General features: G+C 46.7%; 1 protein-coding gene across 4 annotated transcripts; it reads right to left on the bottom strand.

The window, feature by feature from the left end:
- Positions 1 to 2,205: 2,205 nt before the first annotated feature.
- Positions 2,206 to 22,825, bottom strand: LOC140716568 (uncharacterized). Of its 4 annotated transcripts, none has more exons than XM_073029400.1 (4): positions 22,689 to 22,825; positions 9,944 to 10,251; positions 8,113 to 8,178; positions 2,206 to 5,065 (listed from the first exon to the last, which is right to left on the bottom strand). In XM_073029400.1, exons 1-4 carry the CDS (start codon positions 22,696 to 22,698, stop codon positions 4,955 to 4,957), a joined length of 495 nt encoding a protein of 164 aa, XP_072885501.1. In that variant the 5' UTR covers positions 22,699 to 22,825; the 3' UTR covers positions 2,206 to 4,954. The 4 variants fall into 4 exon arrangements, with proteins under 4 accessions (XP_072885501.1, XP_072885502.1, XP_072885499.1 ...); XM_073029401.1 differs by lacking the exon at positions 22,689 to 22,825 and adding an exon at positions 22,249 to 22,270; XM_073029398.1 differs by lacking the exon at positions 22,689 to 22,825 and adding an exon at positions 19,782 to 19,914.
- Positions 22,826 to 24,373: the final 1,548 nt, after the last annotated feature.

Raw genomic sequence — 24,373 nt, 5'->3', positions numbered from 1 at the left:
CACACATAGCAATCTCTAGAGTTTACAGAGAATGGTGCAAAAAGCTTAAAAAAATCTGGTGAGTGGCAGTTCTGTGGACAAAATTGCCTTGCTTGTGAGAGAGGTCAGAGGAGAATGGCTAAACTGGTTCCAATGAACAGGAAGCTGATAGAAACTCAAATTACCACATGTTACAACAGTGATGTGCAGAAGAGCATCTCTGAAAGCACAACACATCGAACCTTGAAGTGGGTGGACTACAGCAGCAGAAGACTGTGAACGTACACTCAGTGGCCATTTTATTAGGTACAGGAGGTCTCTACTGAGCACATCTGAGAAGGAGATGGACAAATTTCCAGAGTCAGGAGGTGCTGAGGGGTATGGAGAGAGAATGGGAATGTGGAACTGAGGCCACTTTGATACATGATCATGTTGAATGGGTGAGGAGGCTTCGAGGGGCCAAAAGGACTATCCCCATCCCATTACTTGATGTTTCTAATAATGAAAATTCCCTAAGTCCAAATTTAACATTGAAAATAATTTTCAAAATTCTATTTCCCTAACATATTATAATAACACTTTGAATAATCCTCCCCTAAGGTGTCTTACTGGTTCTATTCAGTAAAACAGCTTGCTGAGTTCCCCCAGCATTTTTGTGTTTATCAAGATTTCTGGCATCTGCAAAATGTTTTGTGTTTATAACTGGTTTGACTTCCTTGGCCACTTTGTATGGTATAGTGAAAATTTTCAAAAACACATTTTGGGTTTGCATTTATTGTTCATCTCCCTGTTTTGAGTTTGTTTATCAGTCACCTAGAAAGGAGTTCTATTTTTGGTACGAAAAAGTAACTCAACAGGAAAGAGGAGACTTTCCTTAGCACAGAAAGTTGTGATGAGAAGATTGAACAGGAAATTGTGGAAGGGAATTGGAAGAAGTTTGTCATTTTGTGGTGAAAGATCCAGTTGGATTGGGGGGGGGGGGGTCTAATCTAAGAGCTGACCTGAGAGGCACAAGTGGTTGTGATTGTCTCATTCGATAACATCACCATCTGCTTACTAGATGCCACCACCTGAAAACTCCAAACTTCGAAGTTCAGAGTAAATTTATTTTTTGTATCACATACTACCCTGAGATATATTTTCTTGCAGGCAAGAAATGTAATAGAATCAATGAAAAACTACATACAAAGACTGACAAACCACCAGTGCGCAAAAGAAGAGAAACTCTGCAAATACAAAAAAATCTAAATCATTTTCAAAATATTATTTTAATTTCCAAGTCCCCCACACACTGGTATTTCTCATCACACATACATCCCAAGCCTCTCACCGACTCATCAATGTTTACAAGAGTCCTTTGTGAGCTGCTCATTAACAGTCACTGCCTACCACCAGCTTCAAGGAGCAGTGCCACAGAAAGGCAGCATCCATCACTGGGGACCCCACCATCCAGGCCACGCTCTCTTCCCACTGCTGCCTTCAGGCACTAGGTTCCGTAACAGTTATTACTCCTCAACCATCAGGCTCGTGAACTAGCGAGTATAACTTCAGTCACCTCAGCTCTGAACTGATTACACAACCTTTCAGGATCAAAAGGGTACAGCAGTCTGAAGAGACTCAGACCAAAACATCAACTGTTTCTGTAGATGCTGATTGGCCTGTTGAGTTCCTCCAGCACTTTGTGTGTGTTTCTTGGATTTCCAGCATCTGCAGATTTTCTCTCGTTTGCCGTCACTGGATATGAATGCTACTGAATGATAATCATAAAGGCAAGTCACACAGCTCTTCTTGGGCACTGGTATAATTGTTGTCCTTTTGAAGCAGGTGGGAAATTCCAACAAGTTTTCAGAGCCTTACCAGGTACTCCAACAGGGTTTGCTCTCTTGCATGGGTTCACCCTCCTGATAGTCAGCCTGACGTCATCCTCCGAGACAGAGATCACAGGGTCACTGGGATCTTTGCAGATGTAGCTTTATTCTCTCTTTCAAAGTGAGCATAAAAGGCATTGAGCTTGTCTGGGAGTGAAGCATCGCTGACATTCATGGTGTTGGGTTTCGCTTTGTTTGCCAGTCTTTGTGTATAGTTTTTCAGAAATTCTATCCTTTTTTTCTGGTAAATGCCTTCAAGAAAATGAATTACAATGAACTTTGAACTATAAGAAATATGAACTTCGATGATAAATTTACTTGTAACTTTCAACATGTAATTAAAAAGAAGCTAACCACGTTTTAAATTGGATTGAATATTTTAATGATAAGCTTGATATAAATACACAGTGTGATTATGAACAGTCACGCTTCAATTCTGTGCTTTATTAACAGAGTGCAACACTAATTCTGTATCTAAGCAGTCTATAGTCTCGGGATAAACCTTTTGCCTTTAAAATAAAATGCCCCAAAGGAACAACACCAAAGAAGATGCTATAAAACAGGATTTCCCAACCTGGGATCCAAGGACCCCTCGGTTAATGGCAGGGGTCCATGGTATAAAGATGACTGGGAACCCCTGCCTGCCATAACTGGAGAGTTTCACAAGAGGTAGTTTTAAATGTCTTAATGGAAAGGCTAGGGTAGAGATGTTTCGGGAAGGAGTCCAGGAGGCGGAAGCCCACACAGTAGTGGGTCAAAAGGAAGTGAGGGCACACAGCAATGTAGAGTTGTCGGGCTGGAGGAGGTTATATTGATCAGGAAAAGGAGGGGTGACTTTTATCAACATATAGAAGGCTGCAGTGATCTGAATGTACCATCTGGAAGGATTGAAAGGTTAGCCGAACCATCCTTGGCCAGTGACTGGATCTGCAGGGAAACTGGGACCGAGTCATTCACCTCAGTGAATCTCTCCTGTCACTCGCCACCTCCACAGATACAACATCACTGACCTCTGGTTTTCTAGACATCAGCAAGCAGGGAACATTTGCCCAGCTGGAGATCACACATAGGGGCAGAGTTAGGACAAACAGCCCATTGGGTATGCTATGCCATTCCATTATAGCTGATTTATTTTCCCTCTTAAGTCCTATTCTCCTGCCTTCTCCCCAAAACCTTCGACACCCTTACTAATCAGAAACCTTTCAACCTCCACTTTAAATATACTCAATGACTTGGCCTCCGCCACTGTCTGTGGCAATGAATTCCACAGATTCAATACCCTCTGGCTAAAGACATTCCTCCTCAAGGAAGGGGAGGATGTCACAGACCAACAGCCCCCTCCCATCTGTACCTCATTCCTTCTCCCTCATTTGTGCACCATCTTTGTTCTCATCATGCCTTCACCCGCTGGACAGATCCATGTATGAATGGGGTCCTACTACCATACATTTTGGTCCCTCCCCTCCCTTGCTGGTGACAGTGAGTACAGCACCAAACCAGGTCCTTTGACCCACGGTGTCGATGTCCACCATCAACAACCTATCTCCATCTATATCATTTCATCAGAAACACCACACTTGAAAACAATCGATGTGTTAGTCTAGAGATGGCCTTTCCTGTAGTTGAAGGAATGTGTGTGTGTGAGAGAGAGTGTAGAGAACGTGTGAGAGAGAGTGTGTGAATGTGAGAGAGAGAGTGTGTGAATGTGAGAGAGAGAGTGTGAGAGTGTGTGAGAGAGCATAAGAGAGGGCATGTGAGAGACAGTGTGAGAGAGTGTGTGAGCGAGAGTGTGAGAGTGAATGTGAGAGAGAGTGTGAGTGAGAGAGAGAGTGTGAGTGAGAGAGAGAGTGTGAGTGTGAGAGAGAGTGAGTGTGAGAGTGTATGAGTGCGAGAGAGTGTGTGTGTGCAAGAGTGTGACTGCAAGAGACAGTGTGTGAATGTGAGAGTGTGAATGTGAGAGTGTGCAAGAGACAGTGTGAGAGAGTGTGTGAGAGAATGAGAGTGAGAGAGAGAGTGTGTGCAAGTGTGCAAGAGACAGTGTGTGAGAGAGTGAGAGAGTGTGTGTGAGAGAGTGTGAGAGAGAGTGTGAGAGAGAGTGAGAGAGAGTGAGAGAGAGTGAGAGAGAGTGAGAGAGAGTGAGAGAGAGTGAGAGAGATAGCGTGTGAGAGTGTGAGAGAGCGTGTGAGAGAGTGTGAGAGAGAGTGTGAGAGAGTGAGAGAGAGCGTGTGAGAGGGAGTGTGTGAGAGGGAGTGTGAGAGAGCATGTGAGAGAGCGAAAGAGCGTGAGAGATAGCGTGTGAGAGAGAGTGAGAGAGTGAAAGAGAGAGAGCGCGTGTGAGAGAGCGTGTGAGAGAGAGCATGTGTGTACGCCTGCATTGTTGTGGGAGGGAGGAAAGGTGTCTGTTTTGCTGTTGTTTTTTGCTTGGTGTGTTCTGTGTTGTCCTGCTGAACATTGTGGACATGCTATGTTGGAGCTGGAACTTGTGGTGACACTTGTGGGCTGCCCCCAGCATAACCTTAGAATGTGTTGGTTGTTAATGCAAGCGATATATTTCACTTGATGTTTCGATAGACATGTGGTAAATAAATGAATGTGAATCTCTGAGGCCGGACAGAGAGCAGGGGAGGTGGAGGAATCAAATAGGAGAATTTTATGAACAGAATAGTGGCCAGTATGATCAAGGAACACAAGGACATCCATTCAGAATGGAGATGAGGAGGAATTCCTTTAGCCAGATGGTGGTGAATCTGTGGAATTCGTTGCTGTGGAGGCCCAAGTCTTCGGGTATATCTGAAGTGGAGACTTGTTTGGTTACGGGGAGAAGGCAGGGGAATAGGAATGAGAGGGATAATTAATCAGCCATGTAGCAGACTTGATGGGCCAAAAGGCCTAATTTTGCTGCTATGTCTCATGGTTTAGAAAGAAGCGCCTCAACGGGGAGAAGCAAGCTTCTTCCTGAAGGTTCATTCGGAAGAGTACATGCTTTAAGGCTGTTGGCTTACAAGAGAAAGTCATTTACAAGTGTGTACAGGAGGAAGGTTCATCTACAAATGCCTTAAACATCCAATAAGAGCAAGTTCTTCACAGAATCCCCGTCAAAGGTTTTCTTAACATATGCAGTTCTCGGCCTTGGTTTTGGCGCCGTCTCTCTCACTCCCACCTTTCATCTGATCCGCCTTTCCTTTCTTCACCTTTTTCTTCTTCTGCATACATCCAGTCTGTGAAGGAGAGTCATCAAATGATTGAAGGTAAACACAAGGGCACCCACCAGCACCAGCTGCGTCGAGGCATGGACAAATCTACCAGGCGCCTGTGGCAATGAATTCCGCAGGCTTCCCACAGCTCAGCAGAGGAAGCCTCAAGAGAAATGGCCTGGTGCAAGGATGCCTCAGAGTTTGTGGAAAGACAGAACGAGCAGGATCCTGGCCTGTACCAACCAGAAATCTAGATTGTGGGAAGCAATTTCATCTGAATGTGTCTTTGGGACTAATCAATCTCAGAGCGTGGTAATATTCTTTAGATGTGTCTTAGAACATAGAACAGTACAGCACCTTTCGGCTGCGATGTTGTGCTGACTTCTCAACCTATTCTAAGATCAATCTGACCCTCCTTTCCTACATAGCTTTCCAAGTTTCTCCCATCCAGGTACCTGTCTAGGATTTGTTAAATGTCCCTAATGTAGCTGCCTCTATCACCACCCCTGGTAGGGTATTCCACACACCCAGCACTCTCTGTCTAATAAAAAATACCCCTGACATCCACCTCCCCCCCCATACTTTCCTCCAGTCACCTTAACATTATGCCTCCTTGTATTGGTCATTTCCGCCCTGGGAAAAAGTCTCCGGCTGTCCACTCAATCTGTGCCTCTTATCATCTTGTACACCTCTATCAAGTCACCCCTCATCCTCCTTTGCTTCAAAGAGAAAAGCCCTAACTTGTTCAACCTATCCGCATAAGACATCCTCTCTGACCCAGGCAATCTCCTCTGCAACCTCTCTAGCTTTCCTGCAATGAGGCAACCAGAACTGAACACAATACCTGTACTCCAAGTGTGGTCTGACCATGTAAGCTGCAACCTTACCTCCCGGCTCTTGAACTCAGTCTTGTCTCAATCTCTGCACAGAGGAACTGAATTCAGTGCTCTGCAGTTTCATCCCCCTGGTATTACTGAAAGTTCACTAACATGACCCCAGGTGTAACGGGAGTGTATTAGAAGGTCACGTTAAACCAGATGGGACTCTGTCTATTGCAGTTTAGAGGAAAAGCAGGACACAGAATGTGCTGACCCTTGAGAGTCCAGAGGAGATCAGAACAATGTTCCCAGGAATGAATGGCTTATCCTAGGAAGAGTGATGTCTCTGAACCCGTATTTGATGGAGTTCAGAACGATGAGGGTGATGTCATGGAAACCTACCCACGATGGACAGAGGATGTTTCCTTTAGTAGGAGAGCCTAGGATCTGCCAGCACAGCCCCAGAATAAAAGGATAACCCTTTAAGGCTGAGACTTTACGCACATTGAAACACATAAAATTATTGTGATGTTTGTCAGTGTATGTTTGCTCTCATGGGAGAGTCCAAGAGCAGAGAGCCTCAGAGTGTGAGGCACCCAATTAAGACTGGGATGGGATGAGGAAGAATTGTGATGGTTGTGAGCTGCAGAAGCTCCCTCCCACAGGCAAGTGTGAGGGCAGAGACTCCGGGTATATTGCATGCTGCAATATACAAGATTTCTAATGACAGAGTCAATGGTTATGTCAAAAGGGCAGGAATGTGGACTTGAGGAACAGTAGATCACCCGGGATCCTACTAAAATGTGAAAAAGAGCTGAGGGGCAGAATGGCCTTGTGTTCCTCTTGCTTATATCTGACCACTTTGATCACCTGGTGCTACAATGGACGGAGTTTCTTTTTGTTCCAATTGTGTTCTTTTTTTTGTAAAAATAGTGTGTATTTTACATTTTTCTTGAAATGTTTTGTGACGGTGATGTTGCTGCAAGGAAGATTTTCATTCCACCTGTGCACGCACGTGCTTGTTCATTTGACTTTGACTGCTTCACAGGAAGTTGTCAACTTTCAGGTTTTGCCTCCCCACCTGTTCAATCGGGCTCGCATGCCATTCCACCAGCTTCCCTTGCCTTTACCAAATGCAAAATAAAACCCACTGGAAACAGGCGGACATGATGGGGGATTCAGAAATGCAAGTTCAAGAACCCCTGGAAGATAGAGGACTGTGGATAATGAGCAAGGTGAATGAAGCACCAGCACTGCAGGCAGAGGTTGTAACACCGCATCCAGTTCATGGCAGCTCAATACGAGAATCAGTCAGCTGAGGAGTCACCAGGGGTAATAAATGGTTAATTATGAAGGTAGATTGTATCACAACGCTTCCCTTCTCTTGTGATCCAAAGATTCCAATCTGGTCCAAGTTTGGATGTAGCCCAGGTGCAGGTCCATGGGAGTTTAAATTGTTCAGCATGGACTAGATGGGCCGAAGGGCTCATTTCTGTGCTGTACTTTTCTATGACTCTATGCGTAAGCTTGATGGACAAACAGAAAAGGAATTTCGCGGAGTTGGCAGGACAGGGTGTGAGGGCTTTTGCACAATTAAAACAACAGTTCTGTGGTGATAAACACAAGAGATTCTGCAGAAGCTGGAAATCCAAAGCCACACACTCAAAATGCTGGAGGAAAGCAGCAGGGCAGGCAGCATCTAGGAGGGGAACGAACAGTTAGAGTTTCAGGCCAAGGCCCTGCTTCAGCACTGGAAAGGAAGGGAGAAGAAACTCGAATAAGTAGTGATATTGGGAGGTACATTTTTACCAAAGGAGGTAGAAGTATGGAGAATCATTTCCTGCTGATAAGGGGTTGGGTCCATTGAAAAATATGGTACAAATTAAAAGATTTAATTTAAGGATTTAAGGGATAGAGAACAAGGTGAACAAATCCACCCAGATCTAAATAAATAATGTTTCTTAGGATAATTTATGTATTGCACTGTACTGCTGCTGCAAAACAACAAATTTCATGCCCTGTGTCAGTGATAATAAACCTGATTCTGACAACGAAATGAAGGGAAAAAGCTGGAAGCATGGTCATCTTTGAACACAGAAAGAAAGGGGAACATAGAGGAAACCCACGCAGTCTTTGGGAAAACGTACAAACTCCGCACAGACAGCACCGGAGGTCAGGATTGAACCTGCGTTGCTGGAGTCACTGCACAGCACAGCAGGACTGTGACATCGATGAAGAGAATACCATCCTCACCTTCCCCTCGCCTTCACTTTCTGAGGAGCTGCTGGAGCTGGAGCTGGGAGAGCAACCGGCTTCCACCTGGAGGGAAAGAGAACAGACCAGGATCAGGGCAGAGGACAGACCGGGACCGTGAACGGGGCAGAGGACAGACCGGGATCAGGGCAGAGGACAGACCGGGACCGTGAACGGGGCAGAGGACAGACCGGGACCGTGAACGGGGCAGAGGACAGACCGGGATCAGGGCAGAGGACAGACCGGGACCGTGAACGGGCAGAGGACAGTCCGGGACCGTGAACAGGGCAGAGGACAGTCCGGGACCGTGAACGGGGCAGAGGACAGTCCGGGACCGTGAACGGGGCAGAGGACAGACCGGGACCGTGAACGGGGCAGAGGACAGACCGGGACCGTGAACGGGGCAGAGGACAGTCCGGGATCAGGGCAGAGGACAGACCGGGATCAGGGCAGAGGACAGACCGGGATCAGGGCAGAGGACAGACCGGGATCGTGAACAGGGCAGAGGACAGTCCGGGATCAGGGCAGAGGACAGACCGGGACCGTGAACAGGGCAGAGGACAGTCCGGGACCGTGAACGGGGCAGAGGATAGTCCGGGACCGTGAACGGGGCAGAGGACAGACCGGGACCGTGAACGGGGCAGAGGACAGACCGGGACCGTGAACGGGGCAGAGGACAGACCGGGACCGTGAACAGGGCAGAGGACAGACCGGGACCGTGAACGGGGCAGAGGACAGACCGGGATCAGGGCAGAGGACAGACCGGGATCGTGAACAGGGCAGAGGACAGTCCGGGATCAGGGCAGAGGACAGACCGGGATCAGGGCAGAGGACAGACCGGGACCGTGAACAGGGCAGAGGACAGTCCGGGACCGTGAACGGGGCAGAGGACAGACCGGGATCAGGGCAGAGGACAGACCGGGATCAGGGCAGAGGACAGACCGGGACCGTGAACAGGGCAGAGGACAGTCCGGGACCGTGAACAGGGCAGAGGACAGTCCGGGACCGTGAACGGGGCAGAGGACAGACCGGGACCGTGAACGGGGCAGAGGACAGTCCGGGACCGTGAATGGGGCAGAGGACAGACCGGGACCGTGAACGGGGCAGAGGACAGACCGGGACCGTGAACGGGGCAGAGGACAGACCGGGACCTCGGCAGATGTTGGCAGTCATTTCTAATCAGCAAAGCCTGGTTCGTTAGTTCAGGAAAGATGCCCATACAGAGTTGCTTTCGGCCTCCCCTCCCACCTTTCCCCATCTCAGTAAAACAGACAGCATGAAGCCCCTACACACCTCCGATATTCTCTCATCTTTCCCCTCCCATCAGGCAGAAGATGCACGTACCACCGGTCTCAAGGACACATCTGTCTCCCTCTTATGTGTACAAGAGGGTTCTTGGCCTCACAATCTATCTCATTATGATCTTGTACTTTATCATTTACCCACCAGGTAAACTTTTTTCAGTTGTTTGTACACTTTATTCTGCATTGTTATTGTCTTACCTTGTTCTAGCTCGTCCCACATACCCACCACCCTCTGGTTGAGAAAAGTGATCCCTCAGCTCCCATTTAGCCTTTGCTCTCTCAGCTTAAGACTAAGCCCTCTAATTTTAGTCTCCCCTACCCTGGGGGAAAGGACCTTATCTATGGCGCTTTTATAAACCTTCACAAAGTCGTTGCTCACCCCCCCTTCAGAGGTCACAGACAATGACAAGTTGGTGTCACTCTTCAACGGGAAGCTGCTGAGCAGAGAGAGAGGGTCTCAAATCTTGGCGGGATTTTATGACGTGGCAGCGGAGTGTTAGGTGGAGGCCGATCGGGACAATGCTTACCTTTTTATGCTGGGAACCACACTGGCCTTTGGTATCTCTGGCACTCTTTTTCTCATCACTGCGGATGGTGGCATCGCCCGAATTCAGCTGGGCACCTCCCTCTTTCTCCATGGCATTGCTCCCTTCAACACCTCCCTGCTTGACTTCGGGGTCGCTGATCGCCGTTGCGTCGCCTGCATCCTCTCCAGCCTCGCCCTGCTTTACCCTGGGCTCCACGGTGATCTTGCCGGCATTGGCAGCATCCTGTTCGGTGCTGTACACCTGCGTGGTGGCACCAGCCTCCGGCATCTGACAGCCCTTGCTGCATTCTGATTCCCAACAAGGAGAGTACAGCATAAGTATGACATTGACGGTAAATCTTTGGGAGGCACAGCCCATAGCTCCAGCGACCCAGCTCAATCCCCACCTCTGATGCTGTCTGTGTGGAGTTTGTACGTTCTCCCTGTAACCATGGGTGTTTCCCCTGCGTTCTCCAGTGTCTGCCATATTGCATAGATTTGTGTAGGTTGGTAGCTTAACGGGACTCTGAATTTCCCCTCGTGTGTAGATGAGCAGTAAGATATGGGCCATTGTGATGGACGCAGGGGAGAATAAAACTAAATAGCACAAACATGCATTTGATGGTCAGCACAAACTTGTTGGGCCGAATGGCCTGCGGCGTGACTTTCTTTCACTGTTTAATAGTTAGCTCTATGAAGAGACTGCCGATCTTGTGTCAATGTTTATTTACAAGAGAATTTGCAGATGCTGGAAATCCAAGCAGCTCACACAAAATGCTGGAGGAACTCAGCAGGCCAGGCAGCATCTATGGAGAGGAATAAACAATCAATGTTCCAGGCAGAGTCCATTCATCTGGACTTCTGAAGAAGAGTCTTGGCCTGATACATCAGGTCTTTATTCCTCTCCATAGATGCTGACTGTCCCACTGAGTTCCTCCAGCATTTTGTTATCTACAACCACTGCCAGGTTTCCAGAAGATTCCAAGGAAGTGAAAGAGAAAGAGTGGGTATGGTCTTTCCATTTCCTAACTCTCCGGGTGTAGCACAGATGCTTCTTCCAGTAACGTAAGCCCTTTCCTTTCATGTCTACGTGCAAGCAGATAGTAGAGAGCAAGGCCAATATGAACTTGCCAATCCTGTACATTCAATAGTCTATCCCCACTGTTATCAAACAATCCCTTTGTAGGATAAGATGGACTCTGGGCCACACAAGTTTCCTCGTTGTGGCTGTGCACCGTACTCTCTGCACCTTCTCTGTAAATGTCACACTTTATTCTGTATTCTGTTATTGTTTTCCCTTCTACAGCCTTAATGTACTCGTGTGATGAAATTATCTGTATGGATGGCATTAAAAAGGGGGGAGGAGGGGGGAGGGAGGGAGACATGTGCGGGAGAGGAAAGGGGAGGGGTGAGGGGGATGAGAGAGGGGGGATGGGAATGAGAGAGGGAGGAGGATGAGAGATGGGGTGGGGTATGAGAGAGGGGAAGGGGATGAGAGATGGGGGAGAGGGTTGAGTGAGAGGGGGGATGGGAGAGATGGGGAGGAGATGGGGGGGGGGGGGGAAGCAAGAGGAGGGAAGATTTAAATTTTAATTCCACTTCCCATTCCCAATCCAACATGTTATTCCATCGCCTCCTTTACTGTTGCAATGAGGCCACGCTCAGGTCTGGAGGAACAACACCTTATATTCCATCTGGTAAACTCCAACCTGATGCTGTGAACATCGATTTCTCAAACTTACAGTACTAGCCCCCCTTCACCATTCCCCATCCCCTTTTCCCTCTCTCACCTTATTCCTGCCCATCGCCTCCCTCTGGTCCTCCTCTTCCCCCCCCTTTTCTTTCTTCCATGGCCTCCCGTCCTCTCCTAATAGATCCCCTATTCTGCAGCCCTGTATCTCTCTCACCAACTTCCTAGCTCTTCACTTCAACCCTCTCGCCCCCTCCCGGTTTCACCTATCACCTTGAGTTTCTTCCTCCCCTCCCCTCACTTTCTTACTCTGTCTCCCCATCTTTTTTCCTCCAATCCTGAGGAAGGGTCTCGGTCTGAAATGTTGACGTTACGCTTTTCCTTGGGTGCGGCCTGGCCCGCTGAGATGCTCGGGCGATTTGTGTGTGTTGCGTAGAAAGCGGGGGGAGTGGGGGTAAGGGCATGAAAGCAGAGGGGTGAGGTGCAGTAAGAGAGTGAGGCGAGAGGCCCAAGAGTTTGGAGAGAGACGAGGAGAGTGGGGAGATGATCATTTACAGTATTTCCCTGTGAACTTGCAGTTTACATAACCTGCCCATCAACTTCCCATTCATTCTTCCTGCCAGTGACCTACACAACAGAGGCGGAGACAGTTAGACATCAATCGATGAACCTCCCTACCTGCAGGGACTTGACGGATCACATGGTCACAGGGAGAACGTGTGAGCTCCACAAGGTTGGGCTTCAACGCGGGTTTCTGGAACTCTGAGCCGGTGGATCTACGATCTGTGCCTCAGTGCCTCTCTATTTCAGTTATATTACTAAATGAGATAGATTATAAACACGCACATGATTGCCTAAAGAGCATGGAATGATTCTTAGATTAGAAGATATATTAGAAGATATTAAGGGTGATTTACACACAGTGGCCACTTTAATAGGTACTCATCAGCCAATCCTGTGTCAGCAACTCAATACATAAAAGCACGCAGACTTGGTCAAGAGGTTCAGTTGTTGCTCAGACCAAACATCAGAATGGGGAAGAAGTATGATCTAAGTGACTTTGACTGTGGAATGATTGTGGGTGCCAGATGGGGTGGTTTGCATACGTCAGAAACTGTTGACCTCCTGGGATTTTCACACACAACGGTGCCCAGAGTTTACAGAGACTGGTGTGAAAAACAACACAAAAAAAATCCAGCGAATGGAATTCTGTGTGTGAAAATGCCTTGTTAGTTAATGAGAGAGGTCAGAGGAGTCTGGTCAGACCGGTTCAACCTGACAGGAAGTGGCAGTAGCTCAAGTTACACTCAAGTTCAGAAGAGCATCTCTGAATGCACAACACGTCAAAGCTTGAAGTGGGCTACAGCGGAAGTCCACGAACAAACACTTGGTATGTTCACTGTACACTGTATTAGGTACAGGAGGTAAATCAGCCACTGAATGTAATTATAATGAAGATAAGAGATGTCATTAATCAGATATTAGGTAATGAATGACTTGTGGTATTATTGTTCAGAATGCACTGGAATTTTATAATCTGGAATACATCACTGGACCAAAACAGGAGTATCACCAATGGAGTAGTCTTGGAGTTGGGCCCTGTAATTATCCAGGCAACGCCTCATCCGGATAGCGTGTTGGCTCTGTAAACATCGCCATCACCAGGGTGACGCTGCCTCGCCCATTCAGAAACATTTCTGTCAACTTATCTATCTCTTCCCCACCCAGCCCAAGGCTAACGCTTCCCCACCCAGTCACCATTCATTCTGAGCCAAACAGTTCAGAACCAGGAAGGGGAGATAAAATAAAGTGTTCTATCTCTCTGACAAAAGGCCATTGAGTTGAAGTGATCACCATTTCTCGTTTGATGAAAGCTGCATGACTTTCTGAACCATGGAGCAAATGAACACAGAAACAAGCCCTTCAGCCCAACTTGTCCATGCTGTATTTGCAGCAATCGGCCGATATTCTTCCCCTCTATGAACCTGCCTGTAACTGGTAACTGCACCCACCTTGGCCACTTCCTCTGGCAGCTCATTCCACATACTCACCATCCTCTGTGTAAAAAACTTTCCCCTCCTTAAACCTACACCCTCCAGTAGTGAGAAAATCAAGTGGCAGGGTGCTGCTTCCCTCCACTGGCCTGCAGGTCACCCTTGGGCAAAGTGTAGTGACTGCTTAGCCCCTGATCAGGGTAACCTGAAGCCATGGGAGCAGATGGTGGATGGTCGTATGAGCAGCTGGTGCAGATCACAAGTCCTGGTTATGTGACCACTGACGCCAGGCAGACAATCTCTGAAGAGTATTGATAATGGCTGGGGTCACCCGTCTTGTAAAGACACTGCCCAGAAGAAGGCAATGGCAAATCAAATTAGCGAGGATGATGCTGGGCAGCCGGCAAGTGTCGCCACACTTGTCTGGTGATAACATAACGAGTGCTCATACTCATGCTCGTTGGAATGCAGGAGGAAACCGAGCACCCGGAGGAAACGCACACGGTCACAGAGAAAAAACATTTCACATTTTTGGCTGAGACTCTATATCAGGAACCCTACAGTGTACCAGCCAAAACACCGACTGATTCTTCAATTCCGTTGATGTTGCCTGGCCTGCTGATTTCCTCCAGCATTTTGTGTGTGTTGTTCTGTATTAATGTTCCTGGGGAGCGGAGATACTTGTCTTGCAGGTTTTTCTCAAAAGAGGCAGAGGGGTGGAAAGTTGAAAACACACTTCATATAGGGTAATCATCCATCAACTGATATTAAAACAGCTTCTAATTAGATAGATAGATAGATACTTTATTCATCCCCATGGGGAAATTCAACATTTTTTCCAATGTCCCATACACTTGTTGTAGCAAAACTAATTACATACAATACTTAACTCAGTAAAAATATGATATGCATCTAAATCCCTCTCTCAAAAAGCATTAATAATAGCTTTTAAAAAGTTCTTAAGTAGTTTACTTAAATACATTAAATACAATCAACCCCGGCACTTTAACATATCTTACTCCTGGCGGTTGAATTGTAAAGCCTAATGGCATTGGGGAGTATTGACCTCTTCATCCTGTCTGAGGAGCATTGCATCGATAGCAACCTATCGCTGAAACTGCTTCTCTGTCTCTGGATGGTGCTATGTAGAGGATGTTCAGAGTTTTCCATAATTGACCGTAGCCTACTCAGCGCCCTTCGCTCAGCTACCGATGTTATACTCTCCAGTACTTTGCCCACGACAGAGCCCGCCTTCCTTACCAGCTTATTAAGACGTGAGGCGTCCCTCTTCTTAATGCTGCCTCCACAACACGCCACCACAAAGAAGAGGGCGCTCTCCACAACTGACCTATAGAACATGTTCAGCATCTCACTACAGACATTGAATGACGCCAACCTTCTAAGGAAGTACAGTCGACTCTGTGCCTTCCTGCACAAGGCATCTGTGTTGGCAGTCCAGTCTAGCTTCTCGTCTAACTGTACTCCCAGATACTTGTAGGTCTTAACCTGCTCCACACATTCTCCATTAATGATCACTTAACCTTTACGTTCTGACAAGTCATCAACATGAATGTTCAATACTTCTTTTTCTACAGATGCTACTGCTTTTCACTTTTCTGTTTGGAGATTGTTGCCCTTTATGTTCAATCACACCTCTCCTTTTGGTCTAGTCAAGTTCCTACACCCTCCATGCAGACATTTTTCTTCAGGGTGTGTGCCATCACTTCAACTCATGTTAAATGAGCCCTGATTGAGGGTATTCACCAAATGAAAGAAAATATCAAACCAGTCTGGGGACATTGTTCGGAGATACTCTGAGTTATTTTTGTCTCACTCTGACGCAATCAACCCTTCAGCCAATGCAATTAATGCTACTTAAGCAAAATTTTTAAAAGATGAATATAAAAATGACTACAAAGAACACTTATTAGACTACCGTCTTAAGATATAGAAGGAGAATTAGGCTTTTCATCCCTTCAGATCTGCTCCACAATTCACTCAAGGCTGATTTTCTTGTTCAGCACAACTCTCCCACTTTCTCCCCCACCAGTCAGGAACCTATCAATCTCTGCCTTAAATACACCCACTGACTTGGGCTCCACAGCTCCTCTGTGGCAAGGAATTCCACACATTCACCACTACCTGGCTGAAGAAAGTCAAAGTCAACAGAAATTTATTAGTAAGGTACAGTCAGTGGTCACTTTATGGGTACAAACAAGAGAAAACCTGCAGATGCTGAAAATCCAGCTCACACGAAATGCTGGAGGAACTCAGCAGGCCAGGCAGCATCTGTGGAGAGGAATAAACAGTCAATGTTTCAGGCAGAGTCCATTCATCTGGACTTCTGAAGAAGAATCTTTCTTCCTCTCCATAGATGCTGACTGTCCCACTGAGTTCCTCCAGCATTTTGTTATCTACAACCACTGCCAGGTTTCCAGAAGATTCCAAGGAAGTGAAAGAGAAAGAGTGGGTATGGTCTTTCCATTTCCTAACTTTCCGGGTGTAGCACAGATGCTTCTTTCAGTAACGTAAGCCCTTTCCTTTCATGTCTACGTGCAAGCAGACAGTACAGAGCAAGGCCATGATGAACTTGCCAATCCTGTACATTCAATAGTCTATCCCCACTGTTATCAAACAATCCCTTTGTAGGATAAGATGGACTCTGGGCCACACAAGCTTCCTCGTTGTGGCTGTGCACCGTACTCTCTGCACCTTCTCTGTAAATGTGACACTTTATTCTGTATTCTGTTATTGTTTTCCCTTCTACAGCCTCAATGTACTCGTGTGATGAAATGATCTGTATGGATGGCATTAAAAAGGGGAAGAGGAGGGGGGTGAGAAAGGGGGAGGGGATGAGAGGGGGAGGGGGACAAGAGAGTGGGGAGGACGAGAGAGGGGGAGGGGGATGAGAGGGGGAGGAGAGTGAAAGGTGGAGGTGAATGAGAGAGGGGAGGAGAAAGAGACAGGGGAAGGGGTGAGATAGGGGAGGGGGATGAGAGGGGGGTGGGGGATGAGAGGGGAAGGATGTAAGAGATAAGAAGGGGAGGGGAGGGGGATGAGAGAGGGAGGATGGGGGAAGAGAGAGAAGGGGAGATTTAAATTTTAATTCCACTTCCCATTCCCAATCCAACATGTTATTCCATCGCCTCCTTTACTGTTGCAATGAGGCCACGCTCAGGTTTGGAGGAACAACACCTTATATTCCATCTGGTAAACTCCAACCTGATGCTGTGAACATCGATTTCTCAAACTTACAGTACTAGCCCCCCCTTCAACATTCCCCATCCCCTTTTCCCTCTCTCACCTTATTCCTGCCCATCGCCTCCCTCTGGTCCTCCTCTTCCCCCCCCTTTTCTTTCTTCCATGGCCTCCCGTCCTCTCCTAATAGATCCCCTATTCTGCAGCCCTGTATCTCTCTCACCAACTTCCTAGCTCTTCACTTCAACCCTCTCGCCCCCTCCCGGTTTCACCTATCACCTTGAGTTTCTTCCTCCCCTCCCCTCACTTTCTTACTCTGTCTCCCCATCTTTTTTCCTCCAATCCTGAGGAAGGGTCTCGGTCTGAAATGTTGACGTTACGCTTTTCCTTGGGTGCGGCCTGGCCCGCTGAGATGCTCGGGCGATTTGTGTGTGTTGCGTAGAAAGCGGGGGAGTGGGGGTAAGGGCATGAAAGCAGAGGGGTGAGGTGCAGTAAGAGAGTGAGGCGAGAGGCCCAAGAGTTTGGAGAGAGACGAGGAGAGTGGGGAGATGATCATTTACAGTATTTCCCTGTGAACTTGCAGTTTACATAACCTGCCCATCAACTTCCCATTCATTCTTCCTGCCAGTGACCTACACAACAGAGGCGGAGACAGTTAGACATCAATCGATGAACCTCCCTACCTGCAGGGACTTGACGGATCACATGGTCACAGGGAGAACGTGTGAGCTCCACAAGGTTGGGCTTCAACGCGGGTTTCTGGAACTCTGAGCCGGTGGATCTACGATCTGTGCCTCAGTGCCTCTCTATTTCAGTTATATTACTAAATGAGATAGATTATAAACACGCACATGATTGCCTAAAGAGCATGGAATGGTTCTTAAATTAGAAGATATTAAGGGTGACTTACACTCAATGGCCACTTTAATAGGTACTCCTATTAAATAGGTTTAATGCAACTATCTCATCAGCCAATCATGTGGCAGCAACTCAATGCATAAAAGCACGCAGACATGGTCAAGAGGTTCAGTTGTTGCTCAGACCAAACATCAGAATGGGGAAGAAGTATGATCTAAGTGACTTTGACCGTGGAATGATTGTGGGTGCCAGATGGGGTGGTTTGCGTACGTCAGAAACTGTTGACCTCCTGGGATTTTCACACACAACAGTGCCCAGAGTTTACAGAGGAGAAGAAAGCCCTTAACTCCGAGCGGAGTCATCAGGACGCCATCGTGACAACTTTTTTTTTAAGCAGGCTTTCTTGTTTTTGCGAGGTCGAGTTACTAGCTCGACGCTGAACCCAGCACGGATGGAAAGCGTGCAAGGGAGCCGGCTGGATTCAAACTCGGGAGCCTTCGCTCCAAAGTCCGGTGCTGATGCCACTACGCCACCAGCTAAAACAGAAACAAGCCCTTCAGCCCAACTGATCCATGCTGAATTTGCAGCAATTGGCCGAATTTCTTCCTCTCTATGAACCTTCCAGTATCATTAAAACATTGTAACTGCACCCACCTTGGCCACTTCCTCTGGCAGCTAATTCCACATACCGTCCTCTGTGTAAAAAACTTTCCCCTCCACCTTAAACCTACACCCTCCAGCAGTGAGAAAATTAAGTGGCAGGGTGCTCCTTCCCTCCACTGGCCTGCAGGTCACCCTTGGGCAAAGTGTAGCGACCGCTTAGCCCCCTGATCAGGGTCACGCAGGTGGTGGGTGGTCGTATGAGCAGCCGGTGCAGATCACAAGTCCTGGTTATGCGACCACTGACGCCAGGCAGACAATCTCTGAGAAGTATTGATAATGGCTGGGGTCACCCATCTTGTAAAGACACTGCCCAGAAGAAGGCAATAGCAAACCACTTCTGTGGAAAAATATGCCAAGAATAATCATGGTCATGGAAATACCATGATTGCCACATCATACGTTACCCTGAAATGAATGAACCCTGAGAAAGATTGAAATCTATATTTCCAGAAACTTTTGAGCATTTTCTTTTAGCTTTAAACTATTTTTAAAGATAAAGATTTGCTCAATTTGTCACATGTACATTGAAACACCACAAAATGAAATATGTTGTTTGCGTCAAATCAAATTAGCGAGGATGATGCTGGGCAGCCGGCAAGTGTCGCCACACTTGTCTGGTGATAACATAACGAGTGCTCATACTCATGCTCGTTGGAATGCAGGAGGAAACCGAGCACCCGGTCACAGAGAAAAAACATTTCACATTTTTGGCTGAGACTACACATCAGGATCCCTACAGTGTACCAACCAAAACACCGACTGATTCTTCAATTCCGTTGATGTTGCCTGGCCTGCTGATTTCCTCCAGCATTTTGTGTGTGTTGTTCTGTATTGATGTCCCTGGGGAGCGGAGATACTTGTCTTGCAGGTTTTTCTCAAAAGAGGCAGAGGGGTGAAAAGTCGAAAACACACTTCATATAGGGTAATCATCTATCAACTGATATTAAAACAGCTTCTAATTAACCTTTAAGTTCTGACAAGTCATCAACATGAATGTTCAATACTTCTTTTTCTTACAGATGCTACTGCTTTTCACTTTTCTGTTTGGAGATTTGTTGCCCTTTAGGTTCAATCACACCTCTCCTTTTGGTCTAGTCAAGTTCCTACACCCTCCATGCAGACATTTTTCTTCAGGGTGTGTGCCATCACTTCAATTCATGTTAAATGAGCCCTGATTGAGGGTATTCACCAAATGAAAGAAAATATCAAACCAGTCTGGGGACATTGTTCGACAAGCCAGATACTCTGAGTTATTTTTGTCTCACTGACACAATCAACCCTTCAGCCAATGCAATTAATGCTACTTGAGCAAAATTTTTAAAAGATGAATATAAAAATGACTACAAAGAAAAGAACACCTATTAAACTACCGTCTTAAGATATAGAAGGAGAATTAGGCTTTTTATCCCTTCAGATCTGCTCCACAATTCACTCACGGCTGATTTTCTTGTTCAGCACAACTCTCCCACTTTCTCCCCCGCCAGTCAGGAACCTATCAATCTCTGCCTTAAATACACCCAATACCTTAAATACACCCAATGACTTGGGCTCCATTACTCCTCTGTGGCAAGGAATTCCACACATTCACCACTACCTGGCTGAAGAAAGTCAAAGTCAACAAAAATTTATTAGTAAGGTACAGTCAGTGGTCACTTTATGGGTACAAACAAGAGAAAATCTGCAGATGCTGAAAATCCAGCTCACACGAGCTGGAGGAACTCAGCAGGCCAGGCAGCATCTGTGGGAAAAAGTACAGTCGACATTTTGGGCAAGTGGTTTTCTGCTGCTGTAGCCCATCCAGTTTAAATTTTGATGTTCGTGCATTCAGAGATGCTCTTCTGCACACCACTGTCGTAATGCATGGTTACCGTCTCCTTTCAGTCAGCTCAAACCTGTCTGGCCATTCTCCTCTGACATTCTGGCCCACAAAACGGCAGCTCACTGCATGTTTTCAGTTTTTCATACCATTGTCTGTAAACTCTAGGGATTGTTGTGCATGAAAATCCCAGGAGATCAGCAATTTCTGAGATACTCAAACCAACCCGTCTGCCAACATTAATCATTCTATGGTCAAAGTCACTTGGATTACATTTCTTCCCCACTGGTCTGAACAACAACTGAACTTCTTGACCATGTCTGCATGCTTTTATGTATTGAGTTGCTGCCACGTGATATTTGCATTAATGAGCAGGCATACCACATAAAGTGGCCACTGAGTGTACGTATATGACACCATATACTACCTTGAGATTCATTTTTATGCAGGAATTTACAGGAAAATACATAGAATTTATGAAAACAATACATTAACAAAGACTGACAAACAACGTGCGAATGAAGGCCAATTGTGCAAATCAAGAAAAAAATAATTAGTACTGAGAATATAAGTTACGAGTCTTTGCACGTGAGTCCATGGATTGTGGAGATGAGATGAGTGAAGTTATCCATTAGTTCAGGAGCCTGGTAGCTGTTCCTGAACCTGGCAGGTTGGGAACTAAGCTTCCCCTGAGAACAAAGGATGGATGGTGCTAGGATGCTCCATGTCGATGTGGTCAATGGCGGGGAGGGCTTCATCTGTGCTGGATCAGGCAGTATCCACTATATTTCTGTAGGTTTTTCCATTCCTGGCCAGTAGTGTTTCCATACCAGGCCACAATGTAACACTCTCTACCGTGTCAAATCTGTCAAAGAATTTGGTGACATGCCAAATCTGTGCAAACTTTTTTGAAAGTAGAGGTGTTGTCATGCCTTATTCCTAATGACATTTACGTGCTGGTCCCAGGACATATCCTCTGATAGTGATAACTCCTAGGAATTTAAAATGATTGATCTGCTCCACTCCTGTTTCCCTGGTAAGGGCTGGTATCTTCATCCCGCAGCTGATAATCAGCTCTTTGTTGTTGCTGTCGTGGCACCCCAACCCCATCCCATTGCAGTTTTACCAGGCAGCATCACTGTCTGGTATTGAGGCTACTGCACAGGATCGAAAGAAGCTACAGAAAGTTGTAAAAGTAGTCAGCTCCATCATGGGTATTCCATACTATCCAAGATATACTCAAGAAGTGATGCCTTCGAAAGACAGCATACAGTACCAAGGACCCCCACCACCTAGGGCATGCCCTCTCTTCACAGTTTCCGTCAGGAGTTAGGTACAGAGGCCTGAAGATACACACTCAACAATTCAGGAATTGCCTCTTTCCCTCTGCCTGCTGATTTCTAAGTGGACATTGAACCCATGAACACTACCTCACTTTTTAAAATTATTTGTTTTTGCACTATTATTTTTAATTATTTAATATACATAAACATACTGACTGGAAATCATTTATTTTTCTATTGCAATGGACCACTGCCGCTAAGTTAACAAATTTCACATTAAACCTGATTCTCATTCGGAGTTACAATGCAGGTAGGCAAGGTGTAGGTCACAGCGAGATAAAATAGCCGCCTATTCCCATTAATTAATCCCATTCTCCTGCTCTTTCTCCTAAATCCTATTCCAACTTTCCCTTCACTTTTTTTAATCCACCGTTGAACCTCCCGCGCTTCCTATTGAGTACATCAATCTCCGCCACGATTTTATTCTCTCTCCCCTCAAAGGGTTGAACACAATTTCCTCTTAACCTTTTTGTAGAAGTTGTAAGTCTTCCCTGTTTAAAATCTCAGGGACCCGCAGTCCAGCCGGGGGTCTCACTGATTCCGGGTATAGCACTTGGTTACTCCAGTGGGGTTGGGTCGGAAGGTTCAGTCACCGAGGGAAAGGGACAGGGAATTTGGGGAGGACCGTCCTGGAAGTCAAGATCACCAGCCGTCGGCTGTGGACTTCCCGTGTTGTCCCACCTCGTGTAATATTCACCTCGAGAGATACTCAGATAAGCTATTTAAAATATAGACGTTTATCACCGAGCATCCTCGCCCCAGTACAAGCGGCAGAAGTTGTCCCAGTCCCTGTTTCACCGGTGCGAATCGCTTATCTGCAGTCTTAATATCGGACATTTAAACGGCGGGCATCTGCACTGTCCCGCAGAATTCCGCCTCTCTCTCTAGAAATCAGGACACCTCCTGCCAAAGGTCTGCGCACCGGCCGCAATCACATTCCCGGGGTTCAGAGGCAGGGTAAATCCCCTACCACCCCTCCCCCGAAGATCCCTCACTCCCTTCCATTGCTCGCCCCTGGAGCCAGAGGCAAACGCAAACAACCCGGTTCAACCGGTCCGGAGTTAAAGATTCACAAGTTTGCATCCTGTTGTCGCACAGTATCCTTCAGCGAAATCCACACTGCGAGCAAAATTTTGAAACACGATCCCTGCGTATAATAAAATTTCCGAGCCTTTCGGTCTTACCTGAGGCCATGGTGTGAAGATAGTCGGGGCCAGGGGCGCCGCTGGGTTATTTATAGGTCTGGGGGCGGGTGGTGTGAGCTGGCACCGATTAATCCCAATAAAAGAAAGTCCAGCTTCATTCCCACATCACTGGTGATCCATGACCCAAGATATTTCCATTATTCTAAATAACAACCCATCCGATTTCGGAACACCATTACAATTTGAGGAAAGCATATTCCCGTGGTTTACTCCTTAGAATAAAATCTCTGTTGTTCGTTACTCATCTTTTCATGTCCTTTGAACACAAACTCTGAAAACGCGGCGGTTAGCACTGTTGCTTACCAGCTCCAGCAACCTGACCTCCGGTGCCGTCAGTGTGAAGTTCTCACTGAGACAGAATAGATTTCTGCCGGGTGCTCTGGTTTCCTCCCACATCCCAAAATCAAGCGGGTCGGTAGGTTAATTGGCCGCTGAGCACTCTATCCGCGGTGTAAGTGAACGTTAGAATCACGAGGTTGATTGGAAAGTGGGGAGAATTAAACGGTAACCATGCACTGTGCATGATGAAGGCACCATGGCCCTATCTATCTCCAGAGACCATGCCGGCCCTTAGAACTGGTTCACCTCTCTTTTAACAAACTTCTCAACACAAAAGGAAGATAACTCAGAGGGTGGTGGGAGTGTGGAAGGAGCTGTCAGCACAAATGGTAGATGTGGGTTCCATTTCAACATTTCACAGGATTTGGGTAGGTACATGGATGGATGGGAGGGCTATGGACCAGGTGCAGTTTGATGGGACATGGCAGATTAATGATTCAGCATTGACTAGATGGCCCAAAGGGCCTGTTTCAGTGCTGTAGTGTTCTACGGCTATGGCACTTTTGAAATGTGGACTGTACTTTTTTTCCCCCACAGATGCTGCCTGACCTGCTGAGTTCCACCAGCATTCCGTGTGTGTTGCTCAGATTTCCAGAATCTGCAGATTTTCTCTTGTTTGTGGTTTTAGGGTGGATAAGTCAACTGGAACAGATGGACTACATCCCAGAGTACTGAGAGTTGCTGAATGGATGCATTGGTAATGATCTTTCAAGAATCACTTGATTCTGACATGTCTCGGATGACTGGAAGATTGCAAATGTCACTCCACTCTTTTAGAAGGGAGGAAGGCAAAAGAAGGGAAATTATAGGCCAGTTAGCCTAACCTCAGTGACTGAGGAAATGTTGGAGTCTATTATTAAGTATGAGGTTTCGGGGTACAAAAAAGGTATTGGCATGGATAGAGGAATGGCTAACAGCCAGGAGGTAGTGAGTGGGAATAAAGGGAGCCTTTTCTGGTTGGCTGCCAGTGACTAGTGGTGTTCCTCAGGGACATGATGTATTGGGACCGCTACTTTTCACATTGTTTGTCGATGATTTGGATAATGGAATTGATGGCTTTGTGGCAAAGCTTGCAGATGATATGAAGATAGGTGGAGGGGTAGGTAGTGCTGAGGAAGCAATGCAATTGCAACAGGACTTAGACAAATTGGAAGAATGGGCAAAACAGTAGTAGATGGAATACAATGTTGGGAAATGTATGATAATACATTTTGGTAAAAGGAACAATAGTGCAGCCTATTATCTAAATGGGGAGAAAATTCAAACATCAGAGGTGAAGAGAGGCAGAGAGACTGGGGAGTCCTTGTGCAAGACTCCCAAAAGGT

Source organism: Hemitrygon akajei, chromosome 25 (genome assembly GCF_048418815.1).
Source record: "Hemitrygon akajei chromosome 25, sHemAka1.3, whole genome shotgun sequence".
Taxonomy (NCBI): Eukaryota; Metazoa; Chordata; class Chondrichthyes; order Myliobatiformes; family Dasyatidae; genus Hemitrygon; species Hemitrygon akajei.
The sequence above is the reverse complement of the archived record's forward strand: the minus strand, read 5'-3'. Positions and strand labels throughout refer to the sequence as shown.